This window comes from Bufo gargarizans, chromosome 6 (genome assembly GCF_014858855.1).
Source record: "Bufo gargarizans isolate SCDJY-AF-19 chromosome 6, ASM1485885v1, whole genome shotgun sequence".
Classification (NCBI taxonomy): Eukaryota; Metazoa; Chordata; class Amphibia; order Anura; family Bufonidae; genus Bufo; species Bufo gargarizans.
The window spans coordinates 6,713,860-6,738,757 of record NC_058085.1 but is presented as its reverse complement, the minus strand read 5'-3'; the positions used below and the strand labels follow the sequence as shown (position 1 = coordinate 6,738,757).

Sequence of the window (24,898 nt, the reverse complement as noted above, 5' to 3'; positions counted from 1 at the left end):
GGGACCCTGGCTCGCCCCATATAACAGGACCAATTGTACTACACAGCTGGGGATCCTGGTTCACCCCATATAACAGGACCCATTGTCCTACACAGCTGGGGATCCTGGCTCATCCCATATAACAGGACCCATTGTCCTTCACAGCTGGGGATCCTGGCTCGCCCCATATAACAGGACACATTGTACTACACAGCTGGGGATCCTGGCTCACCCCATATAACAGGACCCATTGTCCTACACAGCTGGGGATCCTGGCTCGCCCCATATAACAGGTCCCATTGTCCTATACAGCTTGGGGTCCCTGGCTCACTTCATATAACAGGTCCCATTGTCCTACACTGCTGGGGATCCTGGCTCGTCCCATATAACAGGACCAATTGTCCTATACAGATTGGGGTCCCTGGCTCACTTCATATAACAGGTCCCATTGTCCTACACTGCTGGGGATCCTGGCTCGTCCCATATAACAGGACCAATTGTCCTACACAGCTAGGGATCCTGGCTCACCTCATATAACAGGTCCCATTGTCCTACACAGCTGGGGATCCTGGCTCAACCCATATAACAGGTCCCATTGTCCTACACAGCTGGGGATCCTGGCTCACCCCATATAACAGAACCAATTGTACTACACAGCTGGGGATCCTGGCTCGCCCCATATAACAGGACCCATTGTACTACACAGCTGGGGATCCTGGCTCACCCCATATAACAGGACCCATTGTCCTACACAGCTGGGGATCCTGGCTCATCCCATATAACAGGACCCATTGTCCTTCACAGCTGGGGATCCTGGCTTGCCCCATATAACAGGACACATTGTCCTACACAGCTGGGGATCCTGGCTCGCCCCATATAACAGGCCCCATTGTACTACACAGCTGGGGATGCTGGCTCACCCCATATAGCAGGACCCATTGACCTTAACAGTTGGGGATCCTGGCTCGTCCCATATAACAGGACCAATTGTACTGCACAGCTGGGGATCCTGGCTCGCCCCATATAACAGGCCCCATTGTACTACACAGCTGGGGATCCTGGCTCGCCCCATATAACAGGCCCCATTGTCCTATACAGCTTGGGGTCCCTGGCTCGCCCCATATAACAGGACCCATTGTCCTACATAGCTGGGGATCCTGGCTCACCTCATATAACAGGACCCATTGTCCTATACAGATTGGGGTCCCTGGCTGGCCCCATATAACTGGACCCATTTTCCTACACAGCTGGTGATTCTGGCTCGCCCCATATAACAGGACCCATTGTCCTATACAGTTTGGGGTCTCTGGCTCGCCGCATATAACAGGACCCATTGTCCTATACAGTTTGGGGTCTCTGGCTCGCCGCATATAACAGGACCCATTGTCCTACACAGCTGGGGATCCTGGCTCGCCCCATATAACAGGACCCATTGTCCTATACAGCTTGGGATCCTGGCTCACTGCATATAACAGGACCCATTGTCCTACACAGCTGGGGATCCCTGCTCGCCCCATATAACAGGACCCATTGTACTACACAGTTGGTGATCCTGGCTGACCTCAAATAACAGGAACAATTGTCCTATACAGCTTGGGGTCCCCGGCTCGCCGCATATAACAGAACCCATTGTCCTACACAGCTGGGGATCCTGGCTCACCTCATATAACAGGACTAATTGTCCTACACAGCTGGGGATCCTGGCTCACCCCATATAACAGGACCCATTGACCTTCACAGCTGGGGATCCTGGCTCGTCCCAAATAACTGGACCCATTGTACTACACAGCTGGGGATCCTGGCTCACCCCATATATCAGGGCCCATTGTCCTATACAGCTGGGGATCCTGGCTCACCTCATATAACAGGACCAATTGTCCTACACAGCTGGGGATCCTGGCTCACCCCAAATAACAGGACCCATTGACCTTCACAGCTGGGGATCCTGGCTCGTCCCATATAACAGGACCCATTGTCCTACACAGCTGGGGATCCTGGCTCGCCCCATAGAACAGGACCCATTTTCCTACACAGCTGGGGATCCTGGCTCGCCCCATAGAACAGGACCAATTGTACTACACAGCTGGGGATCCTGGCTCGCCCCATATAATAGGCCCCATTGTCCTATACAGTTTGGGGTCCCTGGCTCATCCCATATAACAGGACCCATTGACCTTCACAGCTGGGGATCCTGGCTCGCCCCATATAACAAGTCCCGTTGTACTACACATCTGGGGATCCTGGCTCACCGCATATAACAAGACCCACTGTCCTCCACATCTTGGGGTCCCTGGCTTGTCCCATGTAACAAGACCCATTGTCTTACTCAGCTTGGGGTCCCTGGCTAGCCCATTGACCCACTGACCTTCACAGCTGGGGATCCTGGCTCATCCCATATAACAGGACCCATTGTTCTATACAGCTTGGGGTCCCTGTCTCTCCCCATATAACAAGACCCACTGTCCTCCACATCTTGGGGTCCCTGGCTTGTCCCATGTAACAAGACCCATTGTCTTACTCAGCTTGGGGTTCCTGGCTAGCCCATTGACCCACTGACCTTCACAGCTGGGGATCCTGGCTCATCCCATATAACAGAACTAACTGTACTACACAGCTGGGGATCCTGGCTCGCCCTATATAACAGGCCCCATTGTCCTATACAGTTTGGGGTCCCTGGCTCATCCCATATAACAGGACCCATTGTACTACACAGCTGGGGATCCTCGCTCACCTCATATAACAGGACCCATTGACCTTCACAGCTGGGGATCCTGGCTCGCCCCATATAACAAGGCCCGTTGTACTACACAGCTGGGGATCCTGGCTCACTGCATATAACAGGTCCCATTGTCCTATACAGCTTGGGGTCCCTGGCTCTCCCCATATAACAGGACCCATTGTACTACACAGCTGCGGATCCTGGCTGGTCCCATATAACAGGCCCCATTGTCCTACATAGCCTGGGGCCTGGTTGAGCCCCAAGGCATGGTGACGTACTTACAACCCACTGTATTATCTGTGATAGGTGCACCGATCGAAGACTTTGTCAATAGCATAAAGGCGCAGGACGTTTCGGTGAAGGTTGTTGATGGTCCATACAACAGAAACACTACAGGATACAACGGCGCTATCGAGCTGTCACTGCAGGACAAGGTGATGTATCGGCAATACAGAGACTTTCCACCACCACCACCATGCTGACTCCTATAATGTTAAAGGGCTTCTGTCAGCCCACTAAACCGTTTTTTTTTTTTTTGTTTACTAATAATCCCTATACTCCGAGCTCCCTATACATAAGTTAAATAATCATTTTGGTTCAGTAGAATTTTATAAAAAGCTATTTTTAAAATATGTAAATTACCTTGCTACCAGCAAGTAGGGCGGCTACTTGCTGGTAGCAGCCGCATCCTCCGATCCTAATGACGCCCCCTCCGCATTGTAATTGACAGGGCCAGGGAACGGAATCGTTCTCTGCTGGCCCTGCCTGTTTGCAATCAAAATCCGGCGCCTGCGCCGCGGCCGTACCTATCTTCAATGTGCGCAGGCGCACTGAGAGGCGGCCGCTCGCTCGGCCGCTCCATCCTCAATGCGCCTGCGCCGGGTGTAGATGTGACGTCATCGGCGCATTGAGGATGGAGCGGCCGAGCGAGCGGCCGCCTCTCAGTGCGCCTGCACACATTGAAGATAGGTACGGCCGCCAAACAGGCGCCAGATTTTGAATGCAAACAGGCAGGGCCAGCAGAGAACGATTCCGTTCCCTGGCCCTGTCAATCACACAGCGGAGGGGGCGTCATTAGGATCGGAGGATGCGGCTGCTACCAGCAAGTAGCCGCCCTACTTGCTGGTAGCAAGGTAATTTACATATTTTAAAAATAGCTTTTTATAAAATTCTACTGAACCAAAATGATTATTTAACTTATGTATAGGGAGCTCGGAGTATAGGGATTATTAGTAAACCAAAAAAAAAATAAAACTGTTTAGTGGGCTGACAGAAGCCCTTTAAGTTCTGCTCCAGTGCAACTTTGCTTATTAAAAATGATGGAGGACCACTTCTAAAATCCAATGCCTCTGTAAACAACTTAATATGGGGGTTCAGTTTCCGAGAAATCACCCATCTCACTGTGTGAACGGCCATGTAAAATGCTGCATTGCACAGAGATGATTGAGCTTCAGGATGTGATTGGAGAAAACTGGGGAAATTTTTTTAAATCTGTTCGCAAAGGATAAAGTAAAACACTGTGAAGCTCCACAACTTTTTCCGCAGATAGAAGCGAACTTCTGACGTTCCGGTGTAACTTTATGCTCCTCTTTCTCCAGAGTTACCGCTTCAGGATTATTGGAAATCCGCGAGTGCAGAACGGACTGCCGGTGCTGGTGAATATTATCAGTAATGCCTTCCTGAAGAGCTTCGGATCCACCGAGAAGATCGAAATCTCAAACAAACCCGTGTATCCTGTGAGTGCCGTACCCAAATTATGTATACAGAAGTAAACTGGTTCAGCGCTGTAGTAATCGTCTGCTCTATGGAATGAGGTTGTCTGTAGCAGTGGATGCCGTGCAGCAGTTGGATGATGTTCTGAAAATGTTTTCCTTTCTTTCCAAGGAAGTTTCTGAACGGATGAGCAATTCCCTGTTCTTTCTGAGCTTAATGTACATGGCGTTTGGCTGTGGTATTGCCTCTTACATTGCCATGAGTAGTTTCGAGGATAATAAGGTGAGTGTAAGACTACCCACACACGTCGGGGATTACGCATGGGTACTCTTTGGGAATTCCCATGCGGAAAAAACGCAGTGTAGTACAGTATCAGCAAAGTGTATAAGGTTTTACAAATTTCACGTACTGACCTGACCTGTGGATTTTAAAATCTGCAGCACGTCAATACTTTTGTGTGGATTTCACCCTCTTCAATACAAGAATGAGATCTCCCACTATGTAACTCTGTAAAATCCTCTGTGCTGCTGTGAGGACCCTGCTCCTTCCACGATGTAACTCTCAGCCTATGACCTCCACAAGATCAGCACACTCCTCTCCTGAAATCCTTTGTGCTGCTGGGAGGGCCCTGCTCCTTCCACTATGTAACTCTCATCCTGTGACCTCCACAAGATCAGCACACTCCTCTCCTGAAATTCTCTGTGCTGCTGGGAGGACCCTGCTCCTTCCACTATGTAACTCTCATCCTGTGACCTCCACTAGATCAGCGCACTCCCCTCCTGAAATCCTCTGTGCTGCTGGGAGGACCCTGCTCCTTCCACTATGTAACTCTCATCCTGTGACCTCCACAAGATCAGCACACTCCTCTCCTGAAATCCTCTGTGCTGCTGGGAGGACCCTGCTCTTTCCACTATGTAACTCTCAGCCTATGACCTCCACTAGATCAGCTCACTCCTCTCCTGAAATCCTCTGTGCTGCTGGGAGGACCCTGCTCCTTCCACTATGTAACTCTCATCCCGTGACCTCCACAAGATCAGCACACTGCTCTCCTGAAATCCTTTGTGCTGCTGGGAGGACCCTGCTCCTTCCACTATGTAACTCTCAGCCTATGACCTCCACAAGATCAGCACACCCCACTCCTGAAATCCTCTGTGCTGCTGGCAGGACCCTGCTCCTTCCACTATGTAACCCTCATCCTGTGACCTCCACAAGATCAGCACACTCCTCTCCTGAAATCCTCTGTGCTGCTGGGAGGACCCTGCTCCTTCCACTATGTAACTCTCATCCTGTGACCTCCACAAGATCAGCACACTCCTCTCCTGAAATCCTCTGTGCTGCTGGGAGGACCCTGCTCTTTCCACTATGTAACTCTCAGTCTGTGACCTCCACAAGATCAGCACACTCCTCTCCTGAAATCCTTTGTGCTGCTGGGAGGACCCTGCTCCTTCCACTATGTAACTCTCAGCCTATGACCTCCACAAGACCAGCACACTCCTCTCCTGACATCCTCTGTGCTGCTGGGAGGACCCTGCTCCTTCCACTATGTAACTCTCAGCCTGTGACCGCCACAAGATCAGCACACTCCTCTCCTGAAATCCTCTGTGCTGCTGTGAGGACCCTGCTCCTTCCACTATGTAACTCTCATCCTGTGACCTCCACAAGATCAGCACACTCCTCTCCTGAAATCCTTTGTGCTGCTGGGAGGACCCTGCTCCTTCCACTATGTAACTCTCAGCCTATGACCTCCACAAGATCAGCACACTCCTCTCCTGAAATCCTCTGTGCTGCTGGGAGGACCCTGCTCCTTCCACTATGTAACTCTCATCCTGTGACCTCCACAAGATCAGCACACTCCTCTCCAAAAATCCTCTGTGCTGCTGGGAGGATCCTGCTCCTTTAACTATGCAACTAGGGTTGAGTGATATACCGGTATCCATGATATACCACTTTTAAAAAAAACGGTGATATGGCGATATCACCATTTTCCAATAACCGCAGTATTTAATGACATCATAGGAGCAGTCGCATGTGTTCTGACCACTTCTAAAATGTCCGCTTCCTGCCACCTGCTTACATTCCCTGGTCACTGGCCTCTGCTGCCTGTATTACTACTAGCATGCGGAGGGCTGGACACGGCTGCAATGCACTGGAGGGAGGGAGCTTTTTTATTTTATTTTTCACTTTATATAAACCTGTCATAAACAAGTCACACCACCGCCTCTCATCTTGCTCTGCTCCACCTCCGCAGCCTCCTGTCTTGCCCTGCTCCACCTCCGCAGCCTCTCATCTTGCTCTGCTCCTCCTCCGCCGCCCCCTCACTCTGCTCCTCCTCAGCCTCGCTCTGCTCCTCCTCCGCCGCCCCCTCACTCTGCTCCTCCTCAGCCTCGCTCTGCTCCTCCTCCGCCGCCCCCTCACTCTGCTCCTCCTCAGCCTCGCTCTGCTCCTCCTCCGCCGCCCCCTCACTCTGCTCCTCCTCAGCCTCGCTCTGCTCCTCCGCCTCTTGTCAGTGCAGTAGTTTGAGTGACATATGACTAGAACTTGGTGGGACCTAACAAATAGACATATGAAGCAGTAAGTGATCTTGCCGCCATCTGCTGCAACATTACCAAGACTTTGTACAAACATTAATATGTGTCACCAACACACGTGTCTTCACTCCAGTGTGTCACAGGTTGTCCACCTGTGATGTGATACGCATATAAATAGAGACGTCACTGTGTACATACATGACGTGTATATCTGTATATATCGTGTGTACTGGGCTCCGGTAGACTGAAGGTTTACATTGATGGTGTTTTCAGCTGCGTTGCCCTTTGTGACAGACAGCCCACTACTGACTGCTAGCATAACCCCTGGCTATTTCATTACTCCTTCAGGTAATGACTGCAGTCACTGTCCATGGGGCTGAATTTTAGGAGTAGGAGAACTTCGTATTTGAAGTCAGCCTCCTCATGTACTGCAATTTTGGGGGTGGAGAGTGACATCACCACAGAATGAACCCCCCCCCCCCTTCCTAATACCAGTTGTCACTTCTAGTCCATGTGGAGCCCTGTCCTCTTCTTTAAAATTTACCAAAGAAGACTTCCTCCACGATCCTAATAGGATCTTACCCCAGTTACATGAATCGTAAGAGGCGTCCCTACACTACCACACAACGCCCCATACAGTATTATGTCTCCTTGTGGCCCACCGCCCCATACAGTATAACGTCTCCTTGTGGCCCACCGCCCCATACAGTATAACGTCTCCTTGTGGCCCACCGCCCCATACAGTATAACGTCTCCTTGTGACTGCCCCATACAGTGTAACATCTCCTCCTTATGGCTGCCCCATACAGTATAATGTCTCCTTGTGACTGCACTATACAGTATAACATCTTCTTGTGACTGCCCCATACAGTATAATGTCTCCTTGTGGCTGCCCCATACAGTATGCCTCCTTGTGGCTGCCCCCATACAGTATAACGTCTCCTTGTGGCTGCCCCATACAGTATAATGCCTCCTTGTGGCTGCCCCATACAGTATAATGCCTCCTTGTGGCTGCCTCCGTACAGTATAACGTCTCCTTGTGGCTGTCCCATACAGTATAACGTCTCCTTGTGGCTGAACCATACAGTATAATGTATCCTTGTGGCTGCCCCCATACAGTATAACGTCTCCTTGTGGCTGCCCCATACAGTATAATGTCTCCTTGTGGCTGCCCCCATACAGTATAATGTCTCCTTGTGGCTGCCCCCATACAGTATAACGTCTCCTTGTGGCTGCCCCATACAGTATAATGTCTCCTTGTGGCTGCCCCATACAGTATAATGCCTCCTTGTGGCTGCCTCCGTACAGTATAACGTCTCCTTGTGGCTGTCCCATACAGTATAACGTCTCCTTGTGGCTGCCCCATACAGTATAATGTATCCTTGTGGCTGCCCCCATACAGTATAACGTCTCCTTGTGGCTGCCCCATACAGTATAATGTCTCCTTGTGGCTGCCCCCGCACAGTATAACGTCTCCTTGTGGCTGCCCCCATACAGTATAATGTCTCCTTGTGGCTGCCCCATACAGTATAATGTCTCCTTGTGGCTGCCCCCATACAGTATAATGTCTCCTTGTGGCTGCCCCATACAGTATAACGTCTCCTTGTGGCTGCCCCATACAGTATAATGTCTCCTTGTGGCTGCCCCCGCACAGTATAACGTCTCCTTGTGGCCGCCCCCATACAGTATAACGTCTCCTTGTGGCTGTCCCCATACAGTATAAAGTCTCCTTGTGGCGCACCTGCTCATACAGAATAATGTCTCCTTGTGGCCGCCCCCATACAGTATAACGTCTCCTTGTGGCTGCCCCATACAGTATAATGTCTCCTTGTAACTGCCCCATACAGTATAAAGTCTCCTTGTGGCCCACCTGCTCACACAGTATAATGTCTCCTTGTGGCTGCCCCATACAGTATAATGTCTCCTTGTGGCTGCCCCCATACAGTATAACATCTCCTTGTGGCCGCCCCCATACAGTATAACGTCTCCTTGTGGCTGCCCCCATACAGTATAAAGTCTCCTTGTGGCGCACCTGCTCATACAGAATAATGTCTCCTTGTGGCTGCCCTCATACAGTATAATGTCTCCTTGTGGCTGCCCCCATACAGTGTAACGTCTCCTTGTGGCTGCCCCATACAGTATAATGCCTCCTTGTGGCTGTCTCCGTACAGTATAACGTCTCCTTGTGGCTGCCCCATACAGTATAACGTCTCCTTGTGGCTGCCCCATACAGTATAATGTATCCTTGTGGCTGCCCCCATACAGTATAACGTCTCCTTGTGGCTGCCCCATACAGTATAATGTCTACTTGTGGCTGCCCCCACACAGTATAACGTCTCCTTGTGGCTGCCCCCATACAGTATAATGTCTCCTTGTGGCTGCCCCATACAGTATAATGTCTCCTTGTGGCTGCCCCCATACAGTATAACATCTCCTTGTGGCCGCCCCCATACAGTATAACGTCTCCTTGTGGCTGCCCCCATACAGTATAAAGTCTCCTTGTGGCGCACCTGCTCATACAGAATAATGTCTCCTTGTGGCCGCCCCCATACAGTATAACGTCTCCTTGTGGCTGCCCCATACAGTATAATGCCTCCTTGTGGCTGTCTCCGTACAGTATAACGTCTCCTTGTGGCTGACCCCATACAGTATAACGTCTCCTTGTGGCTGACCCCATACAGTATAACGTCTCCTTGTGGCTGCCCTATACAGTATAACGTCTCCTTGTGGCTGCCCCATACAGTATAACGTCTCCTTGTGGCTGCCCCATACAGTATAACGTCTCCTTGTGGCTGCCCCCATACAGTATAACATCTCCTTGTGGCTGCCCCCATACAGTATAACGTCTCCTTGTGGCTGCCCTATACAGTATAACGTCTCCTTGTGGCTGCCCCATACAGTATAACGTCTCCTTGTGGCTGACCCCATACAGTATAACGTCTCCTTGTGGCTGCCCCCATACAGTATAACGTCTACTTGTTGCTGCCCCATACATTATAATTTCTCCTTGTGGCTGCCGCAGTGCCCCATACAGTATAACGTCTCCTTATGGCCCCAAGTTTTTTTTTCCTTCTAAATGGGTATATATCAATATCCAATATATATCATTATCGCAATAAATTTTTTAAATATAATTATCCGGGGAATATTTTTGATGTCGCCCAACCCTATATGTAACCGTCAACATGTGACCTCCACAAGATCAGCACACTCCTCTCCTGAAGTACTCTGTGCTACTAAGGACCCGGCTCCTGATACTACACAGCAAACAAACACACCTATGTCTGAGTACACCCATAGGGTACATTCACATGTGGTGAGTCCATTGTGGTTTCGGAGAAAACCGCTACTGAAAAGACCACTTAAAACATGCTGGTGTCTGTGGCGGCATCACTCCCAGGAACAGCAGGTCTAGAGGCTGAAAGTCTCGGATAAAACCTGCAGAGTAATTGGACATATGAGATATTTCTGAAAGTCTCATGCACTGTGTTAGTACTGTACACGCTCTAGATTCAACTCACACAAACCTACAGAAATCAGCAATTTTTACGGCACGTGTGGTCAATCTCTGATCATGATAGACATGTGCACTTCTGTGTTACTAAACCAACTGAATCGTCTCCACATTTCCAGAACAAGGCTCGTTCTCAGCTGCGGATCTCCGGCCTCTTCCCATCGGCGTACTGGTGCGGACAGGCCTTGGTGGACATCGCCCTCTACTGGCTGCTGCTCTTCCTGATGATAGCCATACTGTTTGCATTCAACTACTCGATCACTCTGCCTCCTCTGAAGGCGGTATTATTGGTATGTATGGGGACACGGTATATACAGACCGCCCCCCCCCCCCCCCAACTCCCATCACTTGCTCTGACCGTAGGTTGCTTTCTTGCAGATTCTGGATATCCTTGGCTTTGGCGCCTCCATGGTCCTCTTTGCCTATGTAATCGCCTTTCTTTGCAGAAAAGGAAAAGCTAATAGTGATGACTGGTCTGTCTTATTTATTCTGGTGGGTACCGAGGTCTGCTGGAATACCTCCCACATACCTTTCTTATTACTGAGTGAGCACTTACCTCACCTGGAGAGAAATAGATGGAATCTTTATAATTCCTCAAGTAAGGAAATTGACTAAAACAGGTCAATGACCTCCACACGGCTCTCCGCAGAGCTGTACATATTTTACCTGTCCGTTACCACCACCAAGTGGCAATCTCCATTTAGATGCATATAGAGCGACCCCCAAAGTAATAATGTCTCCTTAGTGCCCCCACACAATAAAGGTAACTTTATATTCATTCACCCTTAGGTCTACCACAGTAATAGTGACCCCCCTATTGGTGCCAACTTAGTGCTCTCCACAACAGAATGTGCTTATACAGTGCGCACAGTTATAGTGCCCCCTTAGTACCTACACAGAGTAATGTAATCCCAGTCAATAAAGGTGCTCTCCTCAGTGCCACTCTTTCAGTAATGGTGCCCCATCCCTGCATCCATTTCAATGATGGTGGCTCTTTTGTGCCCTCCTCTTTGTAATGGTGCCCAATCTGGGCACCCCTCTCACTAATGATACCCAACCCATGCATCCCTTTCATTAAAGGGACACTGACAGGCCCAATAAGCATAATTAGCTATATATATGCATGTACAGGTCTTCTAATGTGCATTAAAAACATATAAGTATAACCCCTGTCCACCTTATGAATACTGCAAACTCATGTTTTATAACCTGAAGTAATCGCTTTCCTTTCTGCCCAAGGGGCGGCATTTCAGCTCCACTTGCGCCCAGCCAGCCGCCCCCCCAACTGCCGCCCAGCTCATCAATATTCACTTCGCTGGGCGGCTTCTGCTGTTCCCAACCTTCCGAGATCCGGCACATGCCCAATAGATGGGCGGCTGGCTGGGCGCAAGTGGAGCTGAAACGCCGCCCCTTGGGCAGAAAGAAAAGCGATTGCTTCAGGTTATAAAACATGAGTTTGCAGTATTCATAAGGTGGACAGGGGTTATACTTATATGTTTTTAATGCACATTAGAAGACCTGTGCATGCATATATGGTGTCCACTGAGCCCCAGTTTCTGTAATTGTGACCCCTGTCTGCACTTCTTTTAGAAATGGTGCCCTCTTCAAGCCACCCTTCCTCACTAACAGTGCCCCCTTCATATCCCTTTTCAGCAATGGTGCCCCATCCATGCAACCCATTCAGTAATGGCACCTCTGAGCCCCCCTCTCAGTAATCATGCCTCCTCTGTGCACCCCTTTTAGTAATGGTGCCCTCTCCAAGTCCCTCTCTAAGTAACAGTGCCCCCTCTGTCCCTTCTCAGTAATGCTGTCCACTCCGAGCCCTTGTCTTAGTAATTGTGAACCCTCTACTCACTCCTTTTAGTAATGTTATAGAAATATTAATTGTAGAAATCTGCTACCATCAGACTTTGTGTAAGAAAAGGTAAATCTCTTCACGACACAGTCAGACAAAGGTGTTACCACCTTGAGTTCTTGCTGAGCACTCCCCCTCCTCCTGCCCAGTCTGTTCACTTTTATATAGTCACAAAAGGGTCTAACAATAGAAAAGGGGCCAGACTATCACCCGACCACTTACTTTATGCAACAAGGATACAGGAAGTGATGACACAGGAAGATAAGCATTTAAAATAACATAGCCAGCTAACAAACACATGTACATTATAACCTCCCATAACCTATCCTATAACCACTGGAGTTAATTGTATCCATCCTTGCTCAGTGATCAATGCCAGATAAAGTTACTATGATCCTCATGCATGATTATTTACAGTACAGCGTCATTATCTCCAGCGGCTGATCAGGCGCACTAGAGACAACAAACGCACGTTCCTTTTGTTATATTGTTCTTTTAACAAATGCATCCACGCCAAGCCAATAAATCCGCGTCTTGTGCGGGGGCCCTAGCCGGCGTCCATACATCAGCCAACAAAACACTGCTCTGCTGAACACATCAGTCTCCCCCGGCCCACAGCCCAGTGCTTAGCACATGGACCATTCGCCGGAGACCTCTGCGCCCAGCAGCTGTGACAGAACATACACGGGAAGATGTCCACTCCAATGGTTTACCCTGACATTGAGAGACATGATGACAAGACACAATATATTAGAAACACATCCTAATAAAATTTCCACAACAGTAATGATGCCCTGTTCAAGACCTCCTCTTAGTAACCGTGCCGCCCTCCGTGCCTTCCCAGTAATGGTGCCCACCTTGCGCTCGCTTCACTGTTCCCCATGCAATAATTTTCCCCATGCAAAAATAAAAAAAATAAACTAATATTCATCTCCTGATGAACATGCCAGGTCAGGGGATACCTGCGCCAGACATCTCACTCAGAATGGTGGAGCACAGAACTGACAACTCCCACCAGAGTAGTCAGCTGTATCTGCACCCTGCAGATGCAGTTGAGACTAATGGCAACCCATAGATAAAGGGCACCGGCTAAAATCCCCAGTGCTAGCAATGCCCCTGAGACATTGTGCTAAGAAAAAACTGCTGCACCTCACGTTAAAGAAGCATTGTCAGTAGTCATCTCCTCACATCAAAAAATGTGCTGGATCTATCGATGATGGTGGTAATGATATAACTATTGATGGAATGACTGACTGCACCTGTGTTCTTGCAGATTTCCATCCTTCCCTTCTTGGCTGAGGTCTACTTTAGGAGCTCTGTCATGATATACATCTTCGCCTTGACTTTACTGCCCCCCAGTAATTTGCTGGCATTCCTGGTGCACCTGGTAAGTATACAATCATGTCTGGTATTGCAAACTAGTCAACAAAGGGGGGTCGTCTGCCCATCCAACCACTGAGCAGACCACCAGACACCATCATACACTATAGCGACTAGGCAGCTTGAGCAGAATCTCTTGGGGGATGAGGCTTTTTGGAATATCCACCATCCCACTGACATCTGTCATCACATTTATATCACAGGCCTTAGGGGAGGTGGTAGCAGGGAGCAGAGTATACAGTTTATGTTTCGGGGTCTACATGCTTTAATATGGCAGTCGGGCTCCTTTCTCCTAAGTGCTACATGCCGACATGTCATATCTGATTAATTGTGACTAATTCCAGTGATTGTTCATCTTCTGTGCAGAGCAAACCAAATCACGTCTCCGATTATGAGCCGAGAACAAGCATCCTCATGAACGTGATGATTGTAAGTGTTTCTCACAGGAGAGAACTTGTGAAAGAAAAGTCCTATTTTAGGCTGAATACACATCAAATAGGGGCCTGGGACTACTCTTCATACAGGGGAGAGAGGTTACAAACTTATTTGCATAAAGCCAGGGACATCAGCACAAAAACTGTGACTGGACTCAGACCTTTAGTTCTGGTGAAAGGAAATATTAATGCTTTATCAAACAAAAATTGTATGGTGGCAGTTTTGTGGGACAAGTTTGGGGAAGGCCCTTTTCTGCTTCTCCGTGACTGCCCCCCGGTGCACAAGCTCCACGAAGATATGGTTGGGGGAGGGGGGGGAGTCTGGAAGAACCTGACCGGCCTGACAGAGCCCCAAACGCAATCCCATCAAACACTAGGACTGTGAGCCGGGCCCCCTCCTCCAGCATCAGGGTCTGACCTCACAAATGTTCTTCTAGATAAACAGCAAATATCCCCACAAACACCTTCCAAAATCTCATAGAAAGCCCTACCAGAAGAGCAAAGAAGGGACTGACTCCATATTAATACTCGTGGTTGTAGAATGGAGATCAGAGAAGCTCCTGAAGGTAGAAAGTGGAGGGTCAAGTACTTTTCTCTTTACATGAATGTTTTATTCTCAGTCTGGTGACTGAGGTGGGCACAGGTAGGATACGTGGCGTCAGTGCCTCTCTAGTGACCGGCTTGTCTTTCTTTTCCTTTGCAGCCGTACATTCAAGTTGTCATACTCTGCGCTGTCCTCTTATATTTGGAAAAGAAATATGGGAAAAGATGCCTTACAATGGATCCAATATTCAAGTAAGTAGGCCCGGACTGTGGAAGAGACAAACGACTGGAAGACAACAACCTTCGTTCATCGACAGCAAAGATTCAGTTTGCTGTTCCAGCCCTGTAGCTAAATACTATGGCCAAGTGTTCCCCCAGGAGACAGCTAATGTACCGATTACTATTACAGAAGATTTCCGAGTGTCTGATGAACTATATACTCATGTGTGACTTTTGGGGGTCAGACACCAGGACCCTCACCGACCTACTGAAGAAGCCTGTGAAGTCACATTAATCACTCAAGTGGCTTAGGTGCAGCTGAGTCCTATTCTAATGAATACCAAGCAAAGCTGCTATCCAATGTACCATAGGGCTTGGTAATCTGCGAGGCTCACAGAAGCGCTGCAGCCATAAGTATACAGTAGAACCATTAGAGAACCCTTTTACCATGGTTATTATTTTTATCTCCAGATTTGGCGAAAGACAATACGCAATAAAAAAGAATCCAGAAGAGCTAAGGGGAGCTGATGAAGATGTCATGTCCGAGAGAAGAAAAGTCCAAAATCTGAAGACGACAACCAACCCACACGAGGTTAATATGAAATGATCAGGGGGTGAAGATGGCGCCCAGTCCAAAGCACCTTCTCCTCCTCCATGATAACTGAGTGATCTGAGATGGGTTTGTGCAGTGTCGAGGGCCAATCTACTATAGATAGAAATTTCTGTGCATGTAATTTATGTATTCAAACAGTAGTCACACAGGTGAGGAGCTAAGTGGTTGTTAGGCAACTTAAAAGTATCCTACCAACAGGTTACACAAATTAGTGGGGAGGAAAGAACTATGCAATAGAATATTCTGCAGCTATATGACATGAAACTACAGTAATAATCCTTTAATCTAGCACCTTGTGGTCCAGAAAGGCAGAAAATATTTATATGAACGTGAAACAGTCACTCTAAGTTATACAAAGCTGGAGGGTCCGCATATGCCCAGCACCATCAGAAGGTAAATGTCATGCCAGGTCCCTCACATAGACAAAACCAGAATATGAGAAGTCATTGCCTATAAACATATACAGCATAAGTCACTCAGGTCTTCATAATATAATAAGGGGTTCAGCTTTCAGAATTGCTTTATAACTCTACATTTATTACCTAGAAACCGGCCATCCTTGTCGACAGTCTACGCAAAGAGTTTGAGCTCAAGCGCGCAAATTTATTTAATAAGAAAAGTGTGACCAAAGTTGGAACCAGGAACGTCTCATTCTCCGTAAGAAAGGGTGAGTTACTATAATTGTAGACCTCCGATAAGAGTCAAACACCAGATAAAATTAATAAGGCAAAGAAATGTGGAAAAAGGTGAAAAACATTATACAGAATATTCATTCGATTGAACCCGAGGAATGGAGAGAGGTGCTGGAAGTGAACAGATTACAAAGGCACTGTAGATGTCACCTCAAATGCTTACATCTCAATATCTACTGTAACACTGCTCCTATGTAAAATAATATACCTGTAACTACTATAATACTGCTCCTGTGTACAAGAATATAACTACTATAATACTGCACCTATGTACAAGAATATAATTACTATAATACTGCTCCTATGTACAAGAATATAACTACTATAATACTGCCTCCTATGTACAAGAATATAACTACTATAATACTGCTCCTATGTACAAGAATATAACTACTATAATACTGCCTCCTATGTACAGGAATATAACTACCATAATACTGCTCTCCTATGTACAAGAATATAACTACTATAATACTGCTCCTATGCACAAGAATATAACTACTATAATACTGCCTCCTATGTACAAGAATATAACTACTATAATACTGCTCCTATGTACAAGAATATAACTACTATAATACTGCCTCCTATGTACAGGAATATAACTACCATAATACTGCTCTCCTACGTACAAGAATATAACTACTATAATACTGCTCCTATGCACAAGAATATAACTACTATAATACTGCCTCCTATGTACAAGAATATAACTACTATAATGCTGCTCCTATGTACAAGAATATAACTACTATAATACTGCTCCTATGTACAAGAATATAACTACTATAATACTGCTCCTATGTACAAGAATATAACTACTATAATACTGCTCCTATGTACAAGAATATAACTACTATAATACTGCTCCTATGTACAAGAATATAACTACTATAATACTGCTCCTATGTACAAGAATATAACTACTATAATACTGCTCCTATGTACAAGAATATAACTACTATAATACTGCTCCTGTGTACAAGAATATAACTACTATAATACTGCTCCTGTGTACAAGAATATAACTACTATAATACTGCCTCCTATGTACAAGAATATAACTACTATAATACTGCTCCTATGTACAAGAATATAACTACTATAATACTGCCTCCTATGTACAGGAATATAACTACTATAATACTGCTCTCCTATGTACAAGAATATAACTACTATAATACTGCCTCCTGTGTACAAGAATATAACTACTATAATACTGCCTTCTATGTACAAGAATAAAAACTACTATAATACTGCCTTCTATGTACAAGAATATAACTACTATAATACTGCTCCTATGTACAAGAGTATAACTGCTATAATACTGCTCCTATGTACAAGAATATAACTACTATAATACTGCCTCCTATGTACACGAATATAACTACTATAATACTGCTCCTATGTGCAAGAATATAACTGCTATAATACTGCTCCTATGTACAAGAATATAACTACTATAATACTGCTCCTATGTACAAGAATATAACTACTATAATACTGCTCCTATGTACAAGAATATAACTACTATAATACTGCTCCTATGTACAAGAATATAACTACTATAATACTGCTCCTATGTACAAGAATATAACTACTATAATACTGCTCCTATGTACAAGAATATAACTACTATAATACTGCTCCTATGTACAAGAATATAACTACTATAATACTGCCTCCTATGTACAAGAATATAACTGCTACAATAGTGCCCCTATGTACAAGAATATAACTACTACAATACTGCCCCTATGTACAAGAATATAACTACTATAACACTGTCTCCTATGTACAAGAATATAATTACTATAATACTGCTCCTATGTACAAGAATATAACTACTATAATACTGCTCCTATGTACAAGAATATAACTACTATAATACTGCCTTCTATGTACAAGAATATAACTACTATAATACTGCCTTCTATGTACAAGAATATAACTACTATAATACTGCCTCCTATGTACAAGAATATAACTGCTACAATAGTGCCCCTATGTACAAGAATATAACTACTACAATACTGCCCCTATGTACAAGAATATAACTACTATAACACTGTCTCCTATGTACAAGAATATAATTACTATAATACTGCTCCTATGTACAAGAATATAACTACTATAATACTGCTCCTATGTACAAGAATATAACTACTATAATACTGCTCCTATGTACAAGAATATAACTACTATAATACTGCTCCTATGTACAAGAATATAACTACTATAATACTGCTCCTATGTACAAGAATATAACTACTATAATACTGCCTCCTATGTACAAGAATATAACTGCTACAATAGTGCCCCTATGTACAAGAATATAACTACTACAATACTGCCCCTATGTACAAGAATATAACTACTATAACACTGTCTCCTATGTACAAGAATATAATTACTATAATACTGCTCCTATGTACAAGAATATAACTACTATAATACTGCTCCTATGTACAAGAATATAACTACTATAATACTGCCTTCTATGTACAAGAATATAACTACTATAATACTGCCTTCTATGTACAAGAATATAACTACTATAATACTGCTCCTATGTACAAGAATATAACTACTATAATACTTCTCCTATGTACAAGAATATAACTACTATAATACTGCCTTCTATGTACAAGAATATAACTACTATAATACTGTCTCCTATGTACAAGAATATAACTACTATAATACTGCTCCTATGTACAAGAATATAAGTACTGTAGGGGGCAGAGCTTGACCTTGGAGCTGCATGGTGTCATGGTCTTACCGCCTTGCTGGTCTCCTTCGTTTGACATGTGCTGGCGGCCATCTTGGTTTCTGGGTTTCTTGTAGCCTCCCACCCTGCGGCTCCTCCTTCCCACTGGGAGGAGCTGGATGCCTAGCTCATATATATAGGAGGTCTGTGGCTTCAGTTCCCTGCTTGGTCCTCCTGTGCTCACATGCTTCTAAGACTGCTGCTGCTTCTGGTTCCTGATCCTGGCTTCGTCTGACTACCCTGCTGATTCCTGATCCTGGCTTCGTCTGACTACCCTGTTGGTTCCTGATCCTGGCTTCATCTGACTACCCTTCTGGTTCCTGATCTCTGGTTTCGCAAGACCCTGCTTCGGTTTAGCCATCCGTTTGGACTTTTGCCTTACAGCTTTATTTTCAATAAAGCATTCTTATTTCCACTCATCTCTTGTTGTACGTCTGGTTCATGGTTCCATGACATTAGGACCAAGCCATGAATTCTGACGGTACAGGGCCATCCTCGCTACCTACGCTGGTTGCCAGACTTGATCAGCAGGATCACCTGTTGGGTCGGTTCGCTGTGGCGTTGCAAACCCTGCTTGAACGCACGGCTCATTTAGCTTCCGTTGCCGATGGGTCGGTTGTCGCTCCTGGGCCCGCTCCTACTGCCGCTCCGGTTGTTGCGCCAGAGTCTACCCCGACACCTGTTGCTGCGCCTGCGGTGTTTCGGGGTATGACCGGTTCTGCCCCCCTTCCACAGCGCTTTGGGGGAGAGCCAACTCAGTGCCGAGGTTTCCTTAACCAGGTGGGCATTTACTTCGAGTTGCTGCCACATGCCTTTCCTACTGAGAGATCAAAGGTGGGCTTCTTGATCTCGCTGCTCTCGGACAAGGCCTTGGCCTGGGCCAGCCCTTTATGGGAGAACAACAATCCGGTGGTTGCCGAGTTTTCCGGTTTTGTTGCTTCTCTTCGGAAGGTATTCGATGTGCCGGCTCGTGCTGCCTCTGCTGCGAAGCTCCTTATGTCCATCAGACAGGGTTCACGATCCGTAGCTGAATACGCCATTGAGTTTCGTACCCTGGCAGTAGAGGTGGGCTGGAATAATGAGGCTCTGGTCGCTGCTTTCTCTCATGGTCTCTCGGATGCCTTGAAGGATGAGGTTGCAGCTAAGGACCTACCTGTGGAGCTCGAGTCTCTTATTTCTTTCCTGATTTTGATTGACACCAGACTCAGGGAGAGACCTTCCTTTCAGGAGAGCCTGCGGAGGCCTTCTAACAGATTGGCGCCTACGTTTGCTGTCCCACCCGTGCCTCCCTCTCCTCCCACGCCTTCTGGGGATGACTTGTCTGGGGGTGAACCCATGCAGCTGGGGTTTGCTCGCCTGTCCGAGGGGGAGAGGGTACTCCGGAGACGCGAGGGCCGATGCATGTACTGTGGTCTCGGTGGGCATTTTCGGTTGGCATGCCCGAACCGTCCGGGAAACGCTCGCACCTGAGATCCTGTCGGGGGCAGATCTTGGGTGGAGTCTCCTCGTCCCCGGTTTCCCGTGTTGACAAACCACTGATTACTGTTGTCCTCTCCTGGGTCGGGGGCTCGGTGACGACCCAGGCGTTGGTGGACTCTGGTGCTGGTGGTTTGTTCATTGATAGTGTGTTCGCTGCCGCCAATTCCATTCCTCTGCAGCCTCGAGGTTCCCCACTGGCTCTTGAGGCGATAGACGGCAGACCCCTTCTGCCGCCACACGTGACTCATGAGACCCTTACAGTGGGGATGGCCATTGGTGCCGTTCACAGAGAGTCGGTCTGTCTCCAGGTTATTTCGTCTCCACACTACTCGGTGGTCTTGGGGTACCCCTGGCTCCAGAAGCATAATCCGACTTTCGATTGGAAATCGGCCGAGATCCTCTCGTGGTCACCGCAGTGTGGGGCTAGTTGCATCCATGGGCCTGTCAAGTTGCTGTGTACTTCCTCGGACTCTCTGTTGCCTCCTGAATACGAGGAGTACCGGGATGTATTCGATAAGGTGCGTGCGGTTGCCCTACCTCCGCACCGCCCATACGATTGTGCCATAGAGTTACAATCTGGTGCCGTTCCTCCTCGTGGCAAAGTCTATCCACTGTCGGTAGCGGAGAATGAGGCCATGGAGGAGTACGTGAGGGAGGCGCTTTCACGCGGACACATTCGCAAATCCTCGTCCCCGGCAGGGGCTGGATTTTTCTTTGTGAAAAAGAAGGGCGGTGAGTTGAGGCCCTGCATCGATTACAGGGGTCTCAATCGCATCACGATCAAGAACGCTTACCCGATACCCTTGATTTCCGAGCTGTTCGATCGCCTCAAAGGGGCCACGGTCTTTACCAAACTCGACCTGAGGGCGGCATATAACCTGGTAAGGATCAAGGCGGGCGATGAGTGGAAGACCGCGTTTAACACCAGGACCGGTCATTATGAATCCTTGGTTATGCCCTTTGGGTTGTGCAATGCGCCCGCAGTCTTCCAGGAATTCATCAACGATGTTTTCCGTGACCTGTTGCAGCAGTGTGTGGTGGTCTATTTGGATGACATCTTGGTATATTCTGAATCCATGGAGGCCCACATTCTGGATGTCAGACGAGTGTTGCAACGGTTACGAGAGAACAAGCTGTTCGGTAAGCTTGAGAAATGCGAATTTCACCGATCCCAGGTAACCTTCTTAGGTTACATCATTTCCGCTGAGGGGTTCTCCATGGATCCTGAGAAGGTTTCGGCTGTCTTACAGTGGCCCCAGCCCAGTGGTCTTCGTGCCCTGCAGCGCTTTTTGGGCTTCGCCAATTATTATCGGAAGTTCATCAGGGACTTTTCCATGCTAGCCAAGCCTCTCACGGATCTGACCAGGAAGGGCAGTAATCCCCAGGTCTGGCCGCCCGAGGCCATCCGAGCTTTTGAGGCTCTAAAGTCCGCCTTTGTGTCGGCTCCGATTCTGTCGCATCCCAACCCTGGGTTGCCGTTTGTCCTCGAGGTGGACGCGTCTGAGACGGGAGTAGGCGCCCTCCTGTCTCAGCGTAGAACACCAGAGGGTCCTCTGCTTCCTTGTGGGTTTTACTCCCGGAAACTGTCTTCCGCGGAGTGCAACTATCAGATTGGTGACAGGGAGTTATTGGCCATCATGCAGGCCCTTAAAGAATGGAGGCACTTGCTCGAGGGCTCGGTGGTTCCGGTTCTCATCCTGACGGACCACAAGAATCTGACCTACCTCTCTGAGGCCAAGAGATTGACACCACGTCAGGCCAGATGGGCTCTGTTCTTGTCACGTTTTAATTACGTGGTCTCCTACCTACCCGGTTCCAAGAACATCAGAGCGGATGCCTTATCACGGCAGTACTCCGAGCTGTCCGGGGAGGAGTCGATTCCGACTTCGGTCATACCTCCGAATCAGATCCTGGCCGCCATTCGCACCAGCCTGACCTCTCCCCTGGGTGAGCAGATTTTGGCGGCTCAATCTGGTGCTCCCTCTGGGAGACCCAACGGCAGGTGTTTTGTGCCTGAGGAGTTGCGCACTCGGTTGTTGCGAACCTACCATAACTCCAAGGCCGCGGGGCATCCTGGAAAGAATCAGCTGTCCTGGGCTGTTTCACGTCTGTTCTGGTGGCCTTCTCTACGTTCCGACATCGCCGCATATGTAGCGGCATGCTCCGTTTGTGCCCAGAGTAAGTCCCCTCGGCACCTTCCGTTGGGCCTTTTGCAACCCACAGCCACCGGGGAGCGTCCATGGTCACACCTGGGGATGGATTTCATTGTGGACCTCCCTGCATCCCGAGGCCATACGGTCATTCTCATGATAGTGGATCGGTTTTCCAAAATGTGCCACTGTGTACCTCTCAAGAAGTTACCCTCTGCACAAGAGTTGGCCTCGATTTTTGCCAGGGAGGTCTTCCGGTTGCACGGTTTGCCCAAGGAGATTGTGTCGGATCGGGGGAGTCAGTTTGTGTCCAGGTTCTGGCGCGCCTTTTGCTCCCAGTTGGGGATTCATCTCTCTTTCTCATCGGCCTACCACCCTCAGTCCAATGGGGCCGCAGAACGATCCAATCAGGCCTTGGAGCAATTCCTTCGTTGCTATGTCTCCGATCACCAAGACAATTGGGTTGACCTCCTGCCTTGGGCTGAGTTTGCCAGGAACACGGCGGTGAACTCTTCCTCTGGGACGTCTCCCTTCATGGCCAATTATGGGTTCCAACCTGCCGTGTTACCGGAGGTATTCTCTCCCCAGGATATTCCGGCTGTGGAGGATCACCTTTCCGTCCTACGTGCTTCTTGGGTACAGATCCAGAGGTCCCTTGAGGTCTCTGCGCAGCGCCAGAGACTCCAGGCTGATCGCAGACGAGCGCCCGCTCCTTCCTACCAGGTCGGAGACCGCGTATGGTTGTCCACCCGCAACCTCAACCTTCGAGTGCCCACTCCCAAGCTGGCGCCTCGCTTTGTTGGTCCCTTCCGAGTGCTTCGCAGGGTAAACCCGGTAGCCTATGCCCTTGCGCTTCCTCCTGGCATGCGGATCTCCAACGTGTTTCATGTCTCCCTCTTGAAGCCACTGGTGTGTAATCGTTTCACTTCCTCGATTCCTCGGCCTCGTCCGGTCCAAGTGGGCAATCGTGAGGAGTATGAGGTGAGCAATATCCTGGACTCACGCCTGGTCCGCGGCCGGGTGCAGTTTTTGGTCCATTGGCGTGGTTATGGTCCAGAGGAGCGTTCCTGGGTTCCCTCCGCAGATGTCCATGCTCCTGCCTTGCTCCGAGCCTTCCACGCACGCTTCCCTCAGAAACCGTTCCTTACTCCGCGGAGGAGGGGCCCTTGAGGGGGAGGTACTGTCATGGTCTTACCTCCTTGCTGGTCTCCTTCGTTTGACATGTGCTGGCGGCCATCTTGGTTTCTGGGTTTCTTGTAGCCTCCCACCCTGCGGCTCCTCCTTCCCACTGGGAGGAGCTGGATGCCTAGCTCATATATATAGGAGGTCTGTGGCTTCAGTTCCCTGCTTGGTCCTCCTGTGCTCACATGCTTCTAAGACTGCTGCTGCTTCTGGTTCCTGATCCTGGCTTCGTCTGACTACCCTGCTGATTCCTGATCCTGGCTTTGTCTGACTACCCTGTTGGTTCCTGATCCTGGCTTCATCTGACTACCCTTCTGGTTCCTGATCTCTGGTTTCGCAAGACCCTGCTTCGGTTTAGCCATCCGTTTGGACTTTTGCCTTACAGCTTTATTTTCAATAAAGCATTCTTATTTCCACTCATCTCTTGTTGTACGTCTGGTTCATGGTTCCATGACACATGGCTGCTTGTTCCTGAGCTCCTCTCCCTGGCAGCTATTATAGCCCCTTTTATTAGCTATTTACTCTGTGCCAATGGGGAAACCAGGCAAGGACCGTCACCCTGAGACACCAGAGCCGACAGGGGCCCGTTCCAGGCAACCTGAGATGGATAAATTCCTTAAGAAACAGTCCAGGACTCCTGCTGCTGAAACATACAAGAAGGCGCGGCAGCTCTCTGAAGCAGATGAAGGCTCTGAGGCAGGAAGCACTTCTGATGTTTCTGATTGCAGACCACTGCGAAAGAGCTCCTCACTCTCCAAAGCAGATCTCAGGGGCATTCTGGAATCTGCTCTTGCACCTCTTAAAAAGGACTTAGAGGAGATAAAAGGCACGAGGCAGGGGTGTCCCCTCTCCCCATATCTGTTTGTCATAGTGATGGAGACTTTGCTGTGTAAGATCCGGCAGGATCCTGCGGTTAGGGGCTTAACCATTGATTCTCGGACCCACCTGACAGCCGCATTTGCAGATGACCTACTTATAATGACTTCCAACCTCGAAACATCCTTCCCTAGGCTTTTGTCTCTTTTTGAGGAGTTTGGCTATGTGTCAAATTTTAAAATCAACTATAGCAAGTCAATGGCCCTAAACGTTACTTGTCCAGAATCGGTTAAAGAAGCCCTTCAGAATAAT

At 48.1% G+C, this 24,898-nt stretch overlaps 1 protein-coding gene across 1 annotated transcript in view; it reads left to right on the top strand.

Moving 5' to 3' along the window:
• The window catches only part of LOC122939906 (ABC-type organic anion transporter ABCA8-like), a 61,280-nt gene that overhangs the window by 23,333 nt on the left and 13,049 nt on the right, over positions 1–24,898 (top strand). Inside the window, exons 21-30 of the mRNA XM_044296114.1 lie at positions 3,005–3,132; positions 4,297–4,434; positions 4,583–4,693; positions 10,573–10,743; positions 10,832–10,945; positions 13,582–13,695; positions 14,055–14,117; positions 14,826–14,917; positions 15,356–15,476; positions 16,044–16,164. Of these exons, the coding sequence (XP_044152049.1) occupies positions 3,005–3,132; positions 4,297–4,434; positions 4,583–4,693; positions 10,573–10,743; positions 10,832–10,945; positions 13,582–13,695; positions 14,055–14,117; positions 14,826–14,917; positions 15,356–15,476; positions 16,044–16,164 (1,173 nt within the window). The remainder of the gene's footprint in view (positions 1–3,004; positions 3,133–4,296; positions 4,435–4,582; positions 4,694–10,572; positions 10,744–10,831; positions 10,946–13,581; positions 13,696–14,054; positions 14,118–14,825; positions 14,918–15,355; positions 15,477–16,043; positions 16,165–24,898) is intronic.